Here is a 19,873-nt window from a genome sequence, read left to right as displayed (position 1 = left end):
ATGTGACTAAGGGGTTAGTCACGGGATGATGTGTTATGGAACGAGTAAGGAGACTTGCCGATAACGAGATTGAACAAGGTATAGAGATTCCGACGATCGAATCTCGGGCAAGTAACATACCGATGGACAAAGGGAATTGTATACAAGATTAATTGAATCCGTGACATCGTGGTTCATCCGACGATATCATCATGGAACATGTCGGAGCCAATATGGGTATCCAGATCCTGCTATTGGTTATTAGCCGGAGAGGTGTATATGTCATGTATGCATGGTTCTCCAACTCGTAGGGTCTACACACTTAAGGTTCGGTGACGCTAGAGTTGTAATGCGAATTCTATGTGGTTACCGAAAGTAGTTCGGAGTCCTGGATGAGATCCCGGACATCACGAGGAGTTCCGGAATGGTCTAGAGGTAAATATTTATATATGAGAAGTCCTATTTTAGCCACGAGAAAATGTTCGGGAATTTTTGGTATTGTACCGGGAAGGTTCTAGAAAGTTTCGGAGTGGGGACCACCTGCATGGGGGCCCATATGAACATGGGTAGTGTGGGCAAGGCCCCACACCCCTAGTCAAGGTGCACCAAGACCCCCCTTAGAAGGAATAAGGTCATATCCCGAAGGGATAAGATCAAGATCCCTAAAAAGGGGGATAACAATCGGTGGGGAAGGGAAAGGATGGGATTTCTTTCCTCCCACCTTTGCCAACGCCCCAATGGACTTGGAGGGCAAGAAACCAGCCCCCTCCACCCCTATATATAGTGGGGAGGAGCATGGGAGCCTCAACCCTTGCCCCTGGCGCAACCCTCCCCCTCTTCGTACACCTCCTCCTCCTTCGTAGTACTTAGCAAAGTCGTGCCGGAGAACCACGAGCTTCACCTCCACCATGCCGTCGTGTTGCCGGAGCTCTCTCCCAACTTTTCCTACCCATTGATGGATCAAGAAGGAGGAGACATCCCCAGGCTGTACATGTGTTGAACGCGGAGGCGTCGTTCGTTCGACGCTTGGATCGGATCTTCCGCGATTTAAATCGCAGCGAGTACGACTCCATCAACCGCGTTCCTTGCAACGCTTCCGCTTAGAGATCTTCAAGGATATGGATATGCACTCCCTCTCTCTCGTTGCTAGCTTCTCCTAGATTGATCTTGGTGACACGTAGAAATTTTTCGAATTATTACTACGTTCCCCAATTGTAGCATCATGAGCTAGGTCTATGCGTAGATTCTATGCACAAGTAGAACACAAGTAGTTGTGGGTGATGATTTGGTCAATTTGCTTGCCGTTACTAGTCCTATATTGATTCCGCGGAATTGTGGGATGAAGCGGCCCGGACCGACTTTACACGTACGCTTATGTGAGACTGTTTCCACTGCCTCACATGCACTTGTTGCATAAGTTGGCTAGCGGGTGTTTGTCTCTCCCACTTTAGTCGGATCAGATTCGATGAAGAGGGTCCTTATGAAGGGTAAATAGCAATTGGCATATCACCGTTGTGGCTTTTACGTAGGTAAGAAACGTTCTTGTGAGAAAATCCATAGCAGCCACGTAAAACATGCAACAACAATTAGAGGACATCTAACTTGTTTTTTGCAGGGTATCTCGCATGATGTTATATGGCCAAAAGGATGTGATGAAATATATGTGATGTATGAGATTGATCATGTTCTTGTAATAGGAATCATGACTTGCATGTCGATGAGTATGAAAACCGGCAGGAGCCATAGGAGTTGTCTTAATTTATTACTTTACTTTTTTATAACTGTTAGCCATAGTAGTAGAAGTAATAGTTGGCGAGCCAACTTCATGAAGACACGATGATGGAGATCATGGTGTCGTGGCGGTGACGATGGTGATCATGCCGCGCCCCGAAGATGGAGATCAAAAGGTGCAAGATGATATTGGCCATATCATGTCACTTTATGATTTGCATGTGATGTTTATCAGGTTTTTACATCTTATTTGCTTAGAACGATGGTAGCATAAATAAGATGATCCCTCACCAAAATTTCAAGAAATGTGTTCCCCCTAAGTGTGCACTTTTGCGAAGGATCATTGTTTCGAAGCACCACGTGATAATCGGGTGTGATAGATTCTAACATTCGCATACAATGGGTGTAAGCCAGATTTACACACGCGAAACACAGGTTGACTTGACAAGCCTAGCATGTACAGCCATAGCCTTGGAACACGAGAGACCAAAAGGTCGAACATGAGTCATATAGTAGATGCGATCAACATGGAGATGTTCACGATTGATGACTAGTCCGGCTCACGTGATGATCAGACACGACCTAGTCAATATGGATCATGTATCACTCGAATGACTAGAGGGATGTCAATTTGAATGGGAGTTCTTAAGTAATATGATTAATTCAACTCATTATCATGAACATAGTCAAAAGGTCTTTGCAAATTATGTTGTAGCTTGCGTTGTAGCTCTACTATTTTTGATATGTTCCTAGAGAAAAACTTAGTTGAAAGATGATAGTAGCAATTATGCGGAGTGGATCCGCAAACTGAGGATTGTCCTCATTGCTGCATAGAAGGCTTATGTCCTTAATGCACCGCTTGGTGTGCTGAATCCCGAACATTGTCTGTGTATGTTGAAAATATCTGACATAAACGTTTTTGATGACTACGTGATAGTTCAGTACATAATGCTTAACGGCTTAGAATTGAGGCGCCGAAGATGTTTTGAACGTCACAGAACATATGAGATGTTCCAAGAGCTAAAATTGGGATTTCAGGCTCGTGCCCACGTTATGAGGTATGAGGCCTCCAACAAGATTCTTGGCCTGCGAAGTGAGGGAGAAAAGCTCAATCATTGAGCATGTCCTGAGATTATCTGAGTGCTATAATTGCTTGAATCGAGTGGGAGTCAATCTTCGAGAGGAGATAGTGATGGTTCTCCAAAGTCACTGCCACCAAGCTACCAAAGCTTCGTAATGAACTATAACATATCAGGGATAGATATGATGATCCTTGAGCTATTCGCGATGTTTAACACCGTGAAAGTAGAAATCAAAAGGAGCATCAATTCTTGATGGTTAGTAAAACCACTAGTTCCAATAAGGGCAAGGGCATGAAGGGATACTTCATAAAACGGCAAACAAGTTGCTGCACTAGTGAAGAGACCCAAGGTTGAACCCAAACCCGAGACTAAGTGCTTCTGTAATGAGGGAGACTGTTGGAAATATGCCCTAGAGGCAATAATAAAATGGTTATTATTATATTTCCATGTTCCTGATAATTGTCTATTGTTCATGCTATAATTGTATTAACCGGAAACCGTAATACATGTGTGAATACATAGACCACACCATGTCCCCAGTGAGCCTCTAGTTGACTAGCTCGTTGATCAATAGATGGTCATGGTTTCCTGACCATGGACATTGGATGTCGTTGATAACGGGATCACATCATTAGGAGAATGATGTGATGGACAAGACCCAATCCTAAGCATAGCACAAGATCGTGTAGTTCGTCTGCTAGAGCTTTTATAATGTCAAGTATCATTTCCTTAGACCATGAGATTGTGCAACTCCCGGGTATCGTAGGAATGCTTTGGGTGTATCAAACGTCACAACATAACTGGGTGACTATAAAGGTGCACTACAGGTATCTCCGAAAGTGTGTGTTGGGTTGGCACGAATCGAGACTGGGATTTGTCATGCCGTGTGACGGAGAGGTATCTCTGGGCCCACTCGATAATACATCATCATAATGACCTCAATGTGACTAAGGGGTTAGTCACGGGATCATGCGTTATGGAACGAGTAAAGAGACTTGCCGGTAACGAGATTGAAAAAGGTATAGGGATACCGACGATCGAATCTCGGGCAAGTAACATACCGATGGACAAAGGGAATTTTATACGGGATTAATTGAATCCCCCACATCGTGGTTCATCCGATGATATAATCATGGAACATGTGAGAGCCAATATGGGTATCCAGATCCCGCTATTGGTTATTGGTCCGAGAGGTGTCTCGGTCATGTCTGTATGGTTCCCGAACCAGTAGGGTCTACACACTTAAGGTTCAATGACGCTAGAGTTGTAACGGGAATTGTATGTGGTTACCAAAAGTTGTTTGGAGTCCCGAATGAGATCCCGAACGTCACGAGGAGTTCCAGAATGGTTCGGAGGTAAAGATTTATATATGGGAAGTCCTATTTTCGCCACCGGAAAATGTACGGGATTTTGTGGTATTGTACTGGGAAGGTTCTAGAAGGTTCCGAAGTGGGGCCCACCTGCATGGGGGGACCCATATGAACGTGGGTAGTGGGGGCAAGGCCCCACACCCCTCGTCAAGGCGCACCAAGATCCCTCCTTAGAAGGAATAAGATCATATCGTGAAGGGATAAGATCAAGATCCCTAAAAAGGGGGGATAACAATCGGTGGGGAATGCAAATGATGGGATTTCTTTCCTCCCACCTTTGCCAACGCCCCAATGGACTTGGAGGGCAAGAAACCAGCCCCCTCCACCCCAATATATAACGGGGAGGCACATGGGATCCTCAACCCTTGCCCCTGGCGCAACCCTCCCCCCTTCGTACACCTCCTCCTCCTTCGTAGTGCTTAGTGAAGCCCTGCCACAGAACCACGAGCTTCACCGCCACCACGCCGTCATGCTGCCGGAGCTCTCCCTCAACTTCTATTCCCCTCCTTGTTGGAGCAAGAAGGAGGAGGCGTCCCCTGGCTGTACGTGTGTTGAACGCGGAGGCGCCGTTCGTTCGGCGCTTGGATCGGATCTTTCGCGATTTGAATCGCAGCGAATACGACTCCATCAACCGCGTTCCTTGCAACGCTTTCGCTTCGCGATCTTCAAGGGTATGAAGATGCACTCCCTCTCTCTCGTTGCTAGCTTCTCCTACATTGATCTTGGTGACACGTAGAAAAATTTCGAATTATTACTACGTTCCCCAACAAAGGGCACCGAGGATCTCATGCCCACGAACATGTGGCTCAAGAGGGTTGACCTGCGTGAAGGGTCGCTTTCATGAGCCTGCCTCATTCAAGGGGACGATCTCCGAGGATCGGCCACGAGGAGGGGGGGCGGGGCGGGAGCCGTTGCGCTTCCACCAGCAGATCAAGGACCCCGAAGACCTCGCCATGCTCATCATCCCTCGCAAGTTCGTGCAGGTGATGAACGAGTGGCTGGTCATTATGCGGCTCCTGCGCGTGGTCAGGCTCTCGACAAACAAGTGGTGCGAGTTTTGGGTGTAGGTCCAGAACTTTGAGGGGCACATGATGCTTGGCCGGGGCTGAAACAACTTCTGCCGCCACCACCAGATCGTCCCCAGCGACCTCCTCATTCTACGCATCTCAGGACTCGGCCTGAAGGTCCAAATCTACAACCACGACTCCTCGATCATGTGCAGGTTTCGTTGCAGCAAGCACATCTGAGTTGGTAACATTGAACATGAAATGTAGTTAACTTAGGTGTTAGTGTTGAACTTGTTATGTTGTCTGGCTAGAACTTATGGTACTTATGCTGTGAACTTGTTAATATTTTGGCTAGGAGCGGCACCGTGGCCTGGAGCAGGGAAGGAGGATGCCCCTGTTGTTAAACTAAGTTTGTCGTTGCCGCCATTTCCCTTGCTTGCTTTGTTTAATCTAAGTTGTTTGTTGTTAATCTAAGTAGTTTGCTGTGATTTTCATTGCTTGCTTTGTGTTGATCATGTGGTGGTAAGGACACCATATTTGAATGGGGTGAGCAGAACACAAACATTGTTTGCAACCAAACATCTGAAGTTGGCATCTTCTCACACCCTAAGCACCAAAAGAGCAACCAAACAGCTGAAGTTTGCATCTGCTCACACCCTAAGCACCAAAACGGCAACCAAACAACTGAAGTTTGCATCTGCTCACACCCTAAGCACCAAAACGGCAACCAAACAACTGAAGTTTGCATCTGCTCACACCCTAAGCACCAAAACGGCAACCAAACAGCTGAAGTTTGCATCTGCTCACACCCTAAGCACCAAAACGGCAACCAAACAGCAGGGGGGTAAGGGCCCCTTCATGCGATGCACGCAACCAAACAGGTTGCATTTGCTGCATATGATGAACCAGGCTGACTGGAGATGGGTATGCAACGCAGGTACTCTAGCCGAAAGCAACCAAACACGCCCTATGTGTTTTTGATGACTTCTTTGGTTCACGCTATTTACAAATTGTGAAAATAGAAAAAAAATGTAGGATTTGAAATCTCATAGAAATTTATTTTTTTGCAGGAATATCATAGAATGTTGAATTATACGTGAATTGAGAACACACTGTGTCATAGATGTTGTTTAGTTGAACTATGCGTGAATTTGCCAAGAATTATGCATGAATTTGCCAATCAGATTGTATGCAAGGCAGTCCATATAAAGTTTGTACCATTTGTATGTTCCTACGAACCAAGCACATCACACAGGAAGAATTCCTAACGGGTAGAATCCTACAAAATTCTCATGAATTTTGTTTGTACCAAGGAGGCCCCGAAAGTGCCACTCCATCAAAAAACCTCAGACTTGAAAGTATAGAGATGAGTGAACAAAGTGCACATATCACCGCATAAACAATGCTTTCCCAGGAACAAAACAACCATAGATGCTCTTTCAAAATCTCATCGAGTAGTATTTAATTCGTATGACTTGCGGAAACTGTGACGGAGGGAGTAAGCCGTTTTCCATCGGCAAGTTGACCATTTTGCAATCAAAACGTAGACACCAAGAAGAAATTCCTTGGAGAAAGAAGATAGGAATATGAGAAATAAAGAAAGAATGACCGGCCTCATATTCAATCTGAATTGCAAGAGTGCTGTCGAGGCTAGCACGTAGATGAAAAACTATAGTAGGTCAAGAGAACACATGTAAGCACGTAGCATGTTGAATTGTTGGCATGCCAAAGTTTTGGTGAAAAAGAAAACCACGTAGCATTTCGAAGAGTTGCTGCCTTTGTAAGGTTATATGACGGTCACTGACAAAGGATACCTACGTGGTATGCAAGGGAAGGGACGTGAAAGTTGCACGTTATAGTACACCTTTGTAAAATCCACCGAACAGGATCAGGTTTTGAAGCGAAGGCTATTATTGGTAGCAGCACAATTTTAAACGAAACTTTTTATCATAACACAAAAACCCCTCTTGTATCCACTTGGTGTACTCGTGAAATTCGCGTAATAATACGGCACCATCTAGGAGCAGCAAATTTAGCAAAGCAACGGACAGTGGCCAAACTCCACAGGAAGGCCACCTGAAAAGCTGCCACCGTCCCACGATCCTCCATGTTCCCACAAGGAACCCTTGTCCCATTGTAGATTATACTAGTTGGGTTTAATCATCCAGCAAGGTTTGCGGCGATCATATGCCGCTGTTACGACCACGCGGCTCGTCTCATCCTCCGTTGCCTGCCTGCACATGGCCATAGTCTCTGGCTACACGCTTCATCCTCCTCATCTCATGAGTTGTGTCCAGTTGCACCGCACCGCACCGCAACGCGGCCGCGCTCCTCGTCTTTATTATCTGGCTCGGGGGTTGGGGACCCCTTTCTATTTCACTAGCCCCACCCCCGCCGCTTCCCAACCTCACTTTATCTCGCCCGCCCTCTCCTCTCCGCTCGTCACACCAGGCCAGCTAAGGATTCGCTGTGCGCTCCCCTCCCCCACGCGCATTCATTCCCTCGCCGCCGCCGACTCCGCGCCGCGCCATGGCCGGCGTTAGGAGCCTCGTGCTGCTCCTCCTAGTGCTCGCCGTCGCGGCGCTGTCCGCCTCCGCCACCTCCATCGCCGGCGGGGACCACCTGCAGCTCGGCCTCTTCGCCGGCCCCGGCCGCGGGGAGTGCAGGGGCACCGTGGCCGAGTGCGGCGGGGAGGACGCGGAGGGGGAGCTCGGGTCGGCGTCGGCCGAGGCGCACCGCCGCGTGCTGCAGGGCCGCGGCTACATCAGCTACGGCGCGCTGCGCAGGGGCACCGTCCCATGCAACCGCCGCGGTGCCAGCTACTACAACTGCCGCCCCGGCGCCCAGGCCAACCCCTACCACCGCGGCTGCTCCCGCATCACACGCTGCCGCGGCTAAGCCAAGGAGATCACGTCCTCTCTTCTCAGTTCCAAATAAGCTGCTGCTTCTCGCGCTCTTCTTCGAGCGGTACCTCTAGTATACTACTGCTGCTACTATTTACGTACTGTATTAGTTAATTGCTTTGGTTGCCGCCTCCGCCGCCGTATTGGCCTACTGGGACATTTGTTGCCGTCGTTGTTGTAAAGTAAAAGAGAGATTTGTGCCTTAATATCAAGAGATATTTGTTATTCTTTCAAGTTTGCATGCCCCTCTTCCCTTGATCTTCTTGGAGTAAGATGATGAACTTGAGGTTCTTTGTTGTCTGATTTAAGAAAATACTACTTTGCTTTTGTTGAATGGAGATCAGATTGGTTTCGGAGAAAAATAAATTCAACAACGTCGTTCAGGTGGATCTAGGGCGTAGAACCATCCGCCACCTTCGTGTCTAGAGATCAAGTGCTATCACTAATTTGTATAGATCTTGGCAGGGACGGAGGAGGACTAGCTATTTTGCTCTTTCTCCTAGCACGTCGTTGTTGTTTATTTTTGGGCCGTAGAGGTTGGTTGTTTTTTGGTTTGGTTGGGCAACAGACAAGAGTTAGTGGAGGCCATGTTTGCTCACTGCCTCGCTTGTCCCTCCTGCCTACTTAGTCATAGCATAAATCAATTGATGGTGATAATTAACTTACTTAGTGGAGTACTAGTATTACTCCCTCCTTCACAGTTTAACAGTTTAAAAGGCATGCATGTATATTTAGATTGTTAATTTGACTTATGTAAAATATATTATTTAACATAAAAAATACATCATTAGAAGATAGAAGATCTAAAGTTTTTAATAATATATTTTTTGTTATATATATCGATCAAATTGACGATCTAGGACTTGCGGATGGAGTACTACGAGCGCATCATTTCGCCAAGTATGGGAAAAAAGGACAAGATTGAGTAGATTTTGCAGTGGTCATGAGCTGCGGAATCGAACCATTTCCTTCTCTCAGCTAGCAGTGGGAGATGGCTCGAGGTTGAGCTGGCTTGATCATTGTAGAGAAAGGTTTTTGGAATTGGCGCCTTAAGAGTTAAGAGCAACTCCAACGAGCCGACAGAAAAGTCGGCCCAACGTGTCAAACCCAAACGAAACATGCGTCTGCATGTCTATCTATTTTTAAGTCTGATTTGCATCGGTATGAACACGAGTTGAATGCCCACGAAGTCCGTCTATTCCTTCCCTGGCCTGCTAGTCGGTGGCACACTGGTCATCATCTCCCACTTATATCGACGACAAACCCTTACCCGCCTTCACTGTATCATCGCCGTCGCCCATTTGTCGGTACTGACACACCTCCCCTTAACATCACCGTCTCGTCGTCGGGACTTCTTCAGGCCAGCCAGCTGGTCCAAGGGAGGTGTGTATCATTTTGCCGGCCAGCTCCTTCGACGTCGTCTATAAGCTGTTCATCAGTTTGCATAAAATGGATTCCGCTGATGAGTTCTTTCCTTCGCGACTTGGATGATTCCTTGTTCGATGATGAGGAGGAGATCTTGGTTGCCGTGTTGGTCCATCATCATCTTAATAGCTAGCGGCTGTTGTTCCGTGGCTCGATCCCATGACACCTTTCGGCGTTGAATCCTAACCGATAGAGCGGTCATTTCCTTCTTTAGAATGACTACTTTGACATAACCAACCTGTTGTTCAATCATCAGAAATTTCAACGATGTTTTTGTAGTGCTAGGTATGTTTTTAACCGTATTAGAGAGGGGGTGATCGGATACGATAATTATTTCGAGTGCAAAGAGGACACCCTTTGAAAGATTGGCTTCTCATCTTATCAGAAATGCACTGGAGCCATCCAGATACTTGTGTACGTTCGTATGAGCGAGTCTACATGTCTAGAGTGCATGTGGAGGTTCTGTAAGGCTGTGATTGCTGTGTTTGGCCCTGAATACTTGAGAGAGCCGACTCCTCAAGATATAACCCCGCTTGTTGGCGATGAATGTCAGTAGGGGCTTCTGTGGGATGCTTGACATAATAGACTGCATGCACTGGGAGTGGAAGTACTGCCCTACCGCTTGACAAGGGCAGTACAAGAGCCTTGTCACGGCTTGCACCGTCATACTTGAGGGCGTGGACTTACAAGATCTCTGGATCTGATACTTTTTTTTGACATGGCCGGATCACATAATGATAGCAACATATTTCAACGCTCGCCGGTGTTTGCAAGACTTACGGAAGGCAACAACCCATCAATGAATGTTACCATCAACGGCTACAACTACGACAAAGGATGCTACCTAGATGATGGTATCTATCTTTAGTGGACCACTATTGTGAAGACAATCTCCGACCTTGTCGGAGAGAAGAAGAAAAGATTTGCTCAGGAGCAAGAGAGTGCTAGGAAGGACGTCGAACGTGACTTTGGTATTTTGCAATCTCGATGGAGCATCGTTAGCTACACTGCAAGAACTTGGAGCACCAAGAAGCTGTGGGAGACGATGACAGCTTGTGTGATTATGCATAATATGATCGCAGAAGATACGGGTTCGGAATGTATCTATGATGAACGGTTTCAATTTCAGGATGAGAATGTGTCTAGCAAAATGGACAAGAAAGAGTACAATAGTTAAATGTAAATCTATGCATCTAGTCACATTTTAGTATTTAAAAACATCATAAAATTACTAGCAATTTTTTATAATGTCATGAAATTACTATACATTTATATCTAGACAAACATAAAATAACAAAATGGACAGGAAAGAGTAGATCTATGCATGGATGTTTCAAAACGCACAGGCCTAAAATTACTAGCAAATGGGTTGGTTGAAAGGAATAAATGCCGTGTCCTTGGGGAGATGAACTGGCGATTCTTTTGTCCCTCCCCACCGCGTGTCCTGCGGACTGTTGTTTATCGAGGGGAATAAATGGTGGCCTGCACTGCATGCCTGTCTGCCCAAGATTACCCTAATTAAAAGCCCTGGATTCGTGGAACAGGTGTCTGGTGGTGCAGCAAGTGGCTGTTGACACGTCATCTGTAATTAAACTTAATATAAAACGGACAAGTATTCGCTCGATCTTTTTTACTCCGACGCAGTTAAACTTGGGTGAATTTTCAAAATAGATAAGGTTTAAGACGCGAAAGCAATTACTTCTATTAATTAGTACTAGTATTACTCATGCATGCGTCCTTCCAATTTGCTGCTCACACATCAGTACTACCTTGGTTTCAGAGATTTTTCAAACGTGTCTTCTAAACCGTGACAGAGGGAGTATGTTTGCATATAAGATTTGTGTGAAGTTAAACCTTGTAAAGTTTGATCAACTTCATAGAAAAAAATACCAACATTATGTGAAATCAATATCATGAAATGCATCGTGACTTTAATTTTTATATTGTATAATGAAGCATTGTAGATGTTGATAATTTTAGTATGTAAATATGATCAGGATTGTAGATGTTGATAATTTTATTATGTAAATATGATGAAACTTTATAAAATTTGACTTCAAAAATTTCAAACAATTCTTATATGCAGAGTAAAAAGGACAGGAAAGAGTACAATAGTTAAATGTAAATAAGTACTATATTCATTTCATAATATAGTACATCCACACTTTTTAAGATTTAAGTTTAATCATAAAATTGATTAACATGAATGATTGCGAGAGGGAGCAAAAATTATACCATTGAAGTGAGAGTCGTTCATTTTGATTAAGTTTATGATCAAATTTAAATCTTGAAAAATGCGGATGCATTACATTATGGAACAGAGGAAGCCTGAGCACACTACATTATGGAAGGGAGTGAGTACTATTTTATTGATACAAGGCCTACTTTTCTTTGTGACAAAGTGTCTAGGAACACAAGTTAGAGCTCACTCTTAGTTTGTAGCTAGCTTCTTCTCTCTCCTTTTCTCTCTTTTAACTCAATACAAATATATTATTTTAAGTTTTATAGCCCGCCTATGTAGTCTTATTATACCTGCTCTGGTCATACTAGGGAGTAACTTAGACTAGTGTCATGCATATGCCACTAGTTTAAGTTAGTGTCTGCGTAGTTATAGTTGTTGTTTCTATTAACCCCCGTAGTTATTAGCATTAATTCACCTTATAATGAAGCTCGGTCGGCCATGACACACTCTATATAAGCCACTTCCGGTCTCATGCTCAAGGGTTCAACATCCTGTAATATTACATACCCCGTAAGAAAACATCAGCCTGAGGGCTCGAGACGTAGGGCTGTTACCACTCCCGAGTGGGGCCCGAACTCATACATCCGAGTGTATCCACTGCGCTTAGTTAAGCTTCATCCCTATGTTCGTACCCGTGGTACTATTGTCAGGGTCATTCCCATGACAGTTAGCGCCCACCGTGGGACAACGCATCTAGCAAATCCGGTGCAGTAGGAGTTTTTACCTTTTCCGTCAACATGATGACACTCGGCGGAGAGATCCTCTTCAGCTCCCTTAGCTTCGTCGTCGACGACTCAGCATGGGTGCAAGATGCGCCACTGGACATCGACGCCCTCCCTGCTTGAGGTACGTCGCATTTCAGCATAGTTGCTCATGGAGTCCTGATCCAGAGCCATCGGTGTTGTACCACTCGGTGCCCCCATGCCCTGCTACAGTTCGCCACAGGCGCTCCGGACGCTCGCGGTTGCAGCGGTGGATCAAGCACGCCATGAACCATCAAGCCGTCTCGGGGCAGGTGGCTATGCTCAATTCCGATGAGCCCACCATCAGCTTTTTTTCCGTCATCGAGCGAAGAATCACTCGACAACTCTGACTGCGAAAGCAGTGGAGACGTCGCTGAGGACTTGATGACCGACGCAACCAGGGGAGGCGGCCCAGTACATCACAAAGGATTTTCCATGCCGTTCCCGGGCATGACTTCATGTGCCACCTTGCAGATCTGCAATTTCCGACTATGAAACCCTAGTGGAGCAATAAATGTCTCAAATAATGCATGCGAGTCCGAAGAATGCACGAGCCTGACACATGTCATGTGATGGCCTGCTTTGAGAGCACAAGAAGTTTCAAGGCTAATGGAGCAACATGACCCGCACCTCCTGCACAAATCGGACACATTCCCTCATGATATGCAGAGACTAGCTTGGAGATGGTGCGGTTTACAAGCAGCATCACGGGAGATTTATTCCAAATGCGCCATCATAAACCACAAGTATAGGAGATCCCAACAGTTTTCGAGGGTAGAGTATTCAACCCAAATTTATTGATTCGACACATGGGAAGTCAAAGAATACTTGGAAGTATTAGCAGTTGAGTTGTCAATTCAACCACACGTGGAGGCTAAATATTTGTAGTAAGTGATTAGTAGCAGGATAATATGATAGTTTGATAGCAAGTAACCAAAGCAGCAGCAACGACAGTAGCAGTAATAGTAGCAGATTGGTAGCAAGTGTAACAGTAGCAGGAGTAATAATAGTAACTTAGCAAGTATCAATATGTGGAAACTCGTAGGCACACGATCGGTGATGTTGGGTATGTGTTGGATGATATCGATCATGTATCAGTTATAATCTAGGGCGACACAGAACTAACTCGAGTTCATCAATACAATGTAGGCATGTATTCCGTAAATAGTCATACGTGCTTATGGAAAAGAACTTACATGACATCTTTTGTCCTACCCTCCCGTGATAGCGGGGTCCATAAGGAAACTAAGGGATATTAAGGCCTCATTTTGATAGAGAACCGAAACAAAGCATTAACACATAGTGAATACATGAACTCCTCAAACTACGGTAATCACCGGAAAGAATCCCAATTATTGTCACCCTGAGGGATGTGGATTATAACACATAGCAGGTGCATACAACTTGCAATATCAGATCTAAAACACAAATATATTGGTGAAAACATAAATGGTTCAGATCTGAAATTATGGCACTCGGGCCCTAGTGACAAGTATTAAGCATAGCAAAGTTATAGCAACATCAACCTCAGAACATAGTGGACACTAGGGATCAAGCCCTCACAAAACTACCTCGATTACATGATCGATCTCATCATACCCTACACCGAAGAGTGAGCCTACAAAGAGATTACTCACTCTCGGTGAGGAGCATCATGGAATTGGTGATGAAGAGAGGCTGGTGATGACGAAGACCGAAGATTCCCCTCTATGAAGCCCCAAACGGACTCTAGATCTGGCTTCCCGATGAAGAACAGGGAGTGACGGCAGCTCCGTCTCGTGAAACGTGATAGTAGTTCATCTCTAACTTTTTCTCCGTGAATGTGATTTTACAGGCTTGGATTTAGGGTCATATGGGCCACCAGGGGCCCACACAACACCAGGGCGCGCCTCAAGGGGGCGCCCAGGTGATGTCTATGCACCCTGGTGCCCCTCTTCGGTTGTTCTTTGCTCCAATATTTCTTATTAATTCCATCAAAATTCCTTGGAAAGTTTCATCTCATTTGGATAACTTTGATTTCTGCACAAAAAACAACACCATGGCAATGTTGCTGAAAACAACGTTAGTTCGGGTTAGTTTCATTCAAATCATGCAAGTTAGAGTCCAAAACAAGAGCAAAAGTGTTTGGGAAAAAGGATGGAGACGTATCACGCCAAAACTTTTACCACACCTTAGAGAGGCCATGTGATGACACTTTGCTAACTCTCAAGAAAATCTGGCATCGTACGATTTCCCAAGGCTTTAAACGGTTGCAACACGCATGCCATCGAGGTACTTTTGCCACCTGGTGGCAGAGAATTCCCCTCCCTGATCTGCATAAGGCTTTCACATGTTACAAAAGATTTTCCATGCCGTTTTCGGGCATGACTTAATGGGCTGCCTTGCAGATCTGCAATATCCGCCTCTAAAACCCTAGCGGAGCAATAAACCTCTCAAATATTGCACACATGTCCGAAAAATGTGGGGGCGTGGCAAGTGTCATGCGATGGCCTTCTTTGAGAGCACGTAAAGTTTTGAGGCCAGCGGAGCAACATGACCCGCACCTCCTGCACAAAATCGGACACGTTCCCTCTCGATCCGTGAAGACTAGCTTGGAGATTGTGCGATTTACAAGCAGCCTTAGGGGAGACTTATTCGAAACTCGCCCAAACTATTACCACACCCTACAGAGGCCATGTGATGACACCATGCCACCTCTCGAGAAAATTTGGCATAGTAAGATTTTCCGAGGATTTAAACGGTTGAATCAGGCATGCCATCGAGGTACTTTCGCCACCTGGTGGCAGGGCATTCCCCTCCCTCATTTGCACAAGGCCTACACATGTCACAAAGGATTTTGCATTCCGTTATCGGGCATGACTTCATGTGTCGCCTTGCAGATGTGCAATTTCCGACTTTAAAATCCTAGTGGAGCAATAATGTCTCAAATATTGCATGCGAGCACAAAAAATGTGGGGCCTGGCATGTGTCATGTGATGGACTACTTTGAGAGCATGAGAAGTTTTGAGGCCAACGGAGCAACAAGACCCACACCTCCTGCATAAATCAGACACATTTCCTCTCTATATGTAGTGACTAGCTCGGAGATGGCCACTCGGTGGCAGGGCATTCCCCTCTGTCATCTTCACGAGGCCTAGCTTCCGGGCATGACATGCACTTCCTTATCTTTACCGAGAGCAACGCTCGGAAATTACTCAGTTTTCAAGAGCTGTGCTTGGTAAAGGTATAGTTGGAGCACATTTCTAATAATGAACACCAAAGCTTAATGCAATTGGACTATCGAACAATTTAAACATGTCTTTCTATTTGTTGGTAGATGAGGCGGGGACAAAATCTATGCCAAATCATTTCTGAGTGCCACTCTTGGTAAAGAAGCCAAACATTGACCGTGTCGTCATCCGCCGCTGGATGTGCCACCTGGCAGCACTTTGTCGAGTGTTGGCGTTTTGCCGAGACCTACTTTCGGCAATATCCCATATTTTCTAGGATGTCCTTTTTGCCGAGGGTCGTTCTTAGCATAGATAACTGTGGTGAGTGTCTATGTTTTGGCTCTCAGCGAAGAGCCTGACATTCTACTTATAGGAAAATCTCTACTATTAAAGGGGGATCTGCCATGTGTTGTGATGGTTCGACCACGACAGACCCCCCCTCCCTAGCACTGCCACCGCTAGCAGTTCCACCGATTTTTTCCATCCCTTCATAAACCAATCGATTAAATACAGAAAAAACCGGTTCACACGGAAAACCCTCTACCTGGATCGAACTTCGTGATGGTTCGCCCTTGCTACTGCAACAGAAGACCTTCCAACGGCGCCAGAAACATGTGCTGACGGGATACTATTCTTGTCTTGATACTCCTCAGCAACGGCACCAGGAATCCTTCTGCTACGGCTAGGCCTTTAAGGACTTCCTAGGCAAATATGCAAAGGATTTCCCCCGTGGCCTTGGAGCCTTGCGTTGGTGTTCCCTCCAAGCGGAAATGGTGATGTAGCACAGCGGCGGTAAGTATTTCCCTCAGTTTTGAGAACCAAGGTATCGATCCAGTGAAGGAATATCACAAGTACCTGCACAAACACAAAGAGCTTGCTCCCAATGCTATGAAGGGGTTGTCAATCCCTTATAGATTGTTTGCCAAGTGAGAACTGAAAGTAACAAAGTAACAAAGCAAAGTAAAAGCAAAAGTGGAAACGATAGGTGTGAATAGACCGGGGGCCGTAGTGTTCACTAGTGGCTTCTCTCATGAAAGCAAGTAGACGGTGGGTAAACAAATTACCGTCGAGCAATTGATAGAACCACGCAAAGTCGTGACGTCATCTATGGCAATGATTATATCTATAGGCATCACGTCCAAAACAAGTAGACCGATACTTTCTGCATCTACTACTATTACTCCACACGTCGACCGCTATCCATCATGCATCTAGTGTATTAAGTCCAAAAGAACAGAGTAACGCCTTAAGCAAGATGATATGATGTAGATGGACAATCTCATATCTACGATAAAAGCCCATCTTGTTACCCTTGATGGCAACAACACCATGCATGCCTTGCTGCCCCTTCTGTCACTGGGAAAGGTCACCACACGGTATGAACCCAAAACCAAGCACTTCTCCCATTGCAAGAATCATAGATCTAGTTGGCCAAACAAAACCCATGATTCGGAGAGACTTACAAGGATATCAAATCATGCATAAAATAAATCAGCAAAGACTCAAATATATATCATAGATAATCTTATCACAAATCCACAATTCATCGGATCTCGACAAACACACCGCCAAAGATGATTACATTGGATAGATCTCCATGAAGATCATGGAGAACTTTGTATTGAAGATCCAAGAGAGAGAAGAAGCCATCTAGCTACTAACTACGGACCCGTAGGTCCGAAGTGAACTACTCATGAGTCATTGGAGGGGTGATGATGTTGATGTAGAAGCCCTCAAACTGCAAAGTCCCCTCCGGCAGGGCACCGGGAAGGGTCTCCAGATGAGATCTCGCGGAAACGGAAGCTTGCAGCGGCGGAAAAGTGTTTTCGTGGATTCCCCTATTTTTTTTCTGTATTTTAGGGAATATATAGGCAAAGGAGCTAGGTCAGGGGGCGCCAGGGAGGCCACAAGCCTGGTAGCTGCCCCCTGGTGGCGGCTACAGGGCTTGTGGGCCCCCTGTAGCTCTCCTGCCTTGGCCCTCAAGCCCCCTGATTTTCTTCCATTCGGGAAAAATTTACTTCGGGGATTTTATTCCGTTTGGACCCTGTTCCAAAATCAGATCTGAAAAGAGCCAAAAACATAGAAAAAACAGGAACTGGCACTTGGCACTGAATTAATAAGTTAGTCCCAAAAAGATATAAAAGGTACATAAAACATCCAAAGAAGACAAGATAACATCATGAAACCATCAAAAATTATAGATACGTTTGAGACGTATCAAGCATCCCCAAGCTTAACTCCTGCTCGCCCTCGAGTAGGGAAGTGATAAAGAATGAATTTTTGATGCTTTCATGCTACCTAGCATAGGTATCCTTTGTAACTCCTCTTATGTGACGTGAATGTTCAGATCCATTAGATTCAGAACAATAGTTTGCTATTGACGTGGAAACAATAATACTTCAAGCAAAAGCAAGGTAATCATGAACTTTCAAAATAACAAGGCCAAAAGAAAGTTATCCCTACAAAAGCATATAGTCTGGCTATGCTCTATCATCATTGCACAACGAATTTAAATCATGCACAACCCCGGTATTGGCCAAGTAATTGTTTTCACACCGTTACTTTCTCAAACCTTTTCAACTCTCACGCAATACATGAGCGTGAGCCATGGTTTTAGCACTATAAGTTGTGTGGAGTGTGGTGGAGGTTGCAAGACAAACAAGGAGAAGATGATCACATTAACTAGGCATATCAATGAGTTGTGGAGATGCTCATCAATAGATATCAATGTGAATGAGTAGGGATTGCCATACAAATGATGCACTAGAGCTAAGAGTATGTGAAAGCTCTTAAAGAAAACTAGTGGGTGTGCATCCAACTTGCTTGCTCACGAAGACCTAAGGCAAATTTGAGGAAGCCTATCATTGGAATATACAAGCCAAGTTATGTAATGAAAATTTCCCACTAGCTATATGGTGGTGACAAAACGAGAGACTCTCAATCATGAAGATCATGGTGCTTAATAAGCACAAGTGTGGAAGGATAGTAGCATTATCCCTTCCCTCTTTTTCTCTCATCATTTTTTTGGTGGGCTCTTTGGCCTCTTTTTTTGGTGGGAATCTTTGGCCTCTTTTATTTCCTCACATGGGACAATGCTCCATCAATGATGATCATCACACTTTCAACTCAAAACTTAGAGCAACGATGACTCTATATGGAATGCCTTCGGTAGTGTACCGTGACAATGATCTAGCATGGCATAGATATTAATGGAAACATCATGCTAGCTATCTTACGATCATGCAATGGCAATGTAGAAGTGGTGGCACATGTCATGGTGGTAATTGCATGGCAATATATCTCGGAATGACTTTGAAAATGCCATAGTAGGTAGGTATGGTGGCTGTTTTGAGGGAGGCTAATGGTGGGTTTTGTGCACCGGCGAAAGTTGCACGACACTAAGAAGATAGTGATGGTGGAAGGTGAAAGTGCATCTAAACCATGGACTCAACATTAGTCATGAAGAACTCATATACTTGTTGCAAAAGTTTTAGTAGTAATCGAAACAAATCATTCAACGCATACTCCTAGGGGAAGGGGTGGTAGGTATAAACCATCGCGCGATCCCGACCGCCACACAAAGGATGACAATCAATAGACTAATCATGCTCAGATTTCATCACATAGCGGTTCACCATACGTGCATGCTACGGGAATCACTAACTTCAACACAAGTATTTCTAGATCCGCCACACCTTACTAGCATAACTTCAATATTACCACAACCACAACTCAAAACTAATTGAGATGAATCAAACTTCTCTAACTATTCAATGCACATGAAGGTGGAAGTTTTCATATCCCTTTGGATAACTACCCCTTTTGAGACTACTTTCAAAGCATAGATCAACTACCAAGCCACGCACCGCTGTGCTCTAAAAGATATAAGTGAAGCACATAGAGCAAAATCAACTAGCTCAAAAGATATAAGTGAAGCATATGTGAGCTGAATTGTCTACCAAAGGATATAAGTGAAGCTCGACAAAATCACGGTGAGTGCATGTATCTCTCTCTAGGTGTGCAGCAAGGATGATTGTGACACAACAAAAATAAAAGACTCCTACGATACAAGACGCTCCAAGCAAAACACATAACATGTGGTGAATAAAAATATAGCCCCAAGTAACGTTACCGATGGATTGAAGATGAAAGAGGGGATGCCTTCCCGGGGCATCCCCAAGA

The 19,873-nt window shown here is 45.1% G+C and overlaps 1 protein-coding gene across 1 annotated transcript; it reads left to right on the top strand.

The window, feature by feature from the left end:
* The first annotated feature begins 7,459 nt into the window (after positions 1 to 7,459).
* On the top strand, positions 7,460 to 8,306 carry LOC123398207 (protein RALF-like 33). Its single transcript, XM_045092706.1, has one exon. It carries the CDS (start codon positions 7,699 to 7,701, stop codon positions 8,065 to 8,067), a length of 369 nt encoding a protein of 122 aa, XP_044948641.1. The 5' UTR covers positions 7,460 to 7,698; the 3' UTR covers positions 8,068 to 8,306.
* Positions 8,307 to 19,873: the final 11,567 nt, after the last annotated feature.

This window comes from Hordeum vulgare, chromosome 5H (assembly GCF_904849725.1).
Source record: "Hordeum vulgare subsp. vulgare chromosome 5H, MorexV3_pseudomolecules_assembly, whole genome shotgun sequence".
NCBI lineage: Eukaryota > Viridiplantae > Streptophyta > Magnoliopsida > Poales > Poaceae > Hordeum > Hordeum vulgare.
This window is presented reverse-complemented; position numbering and strand designations above follow the sequence as displayed.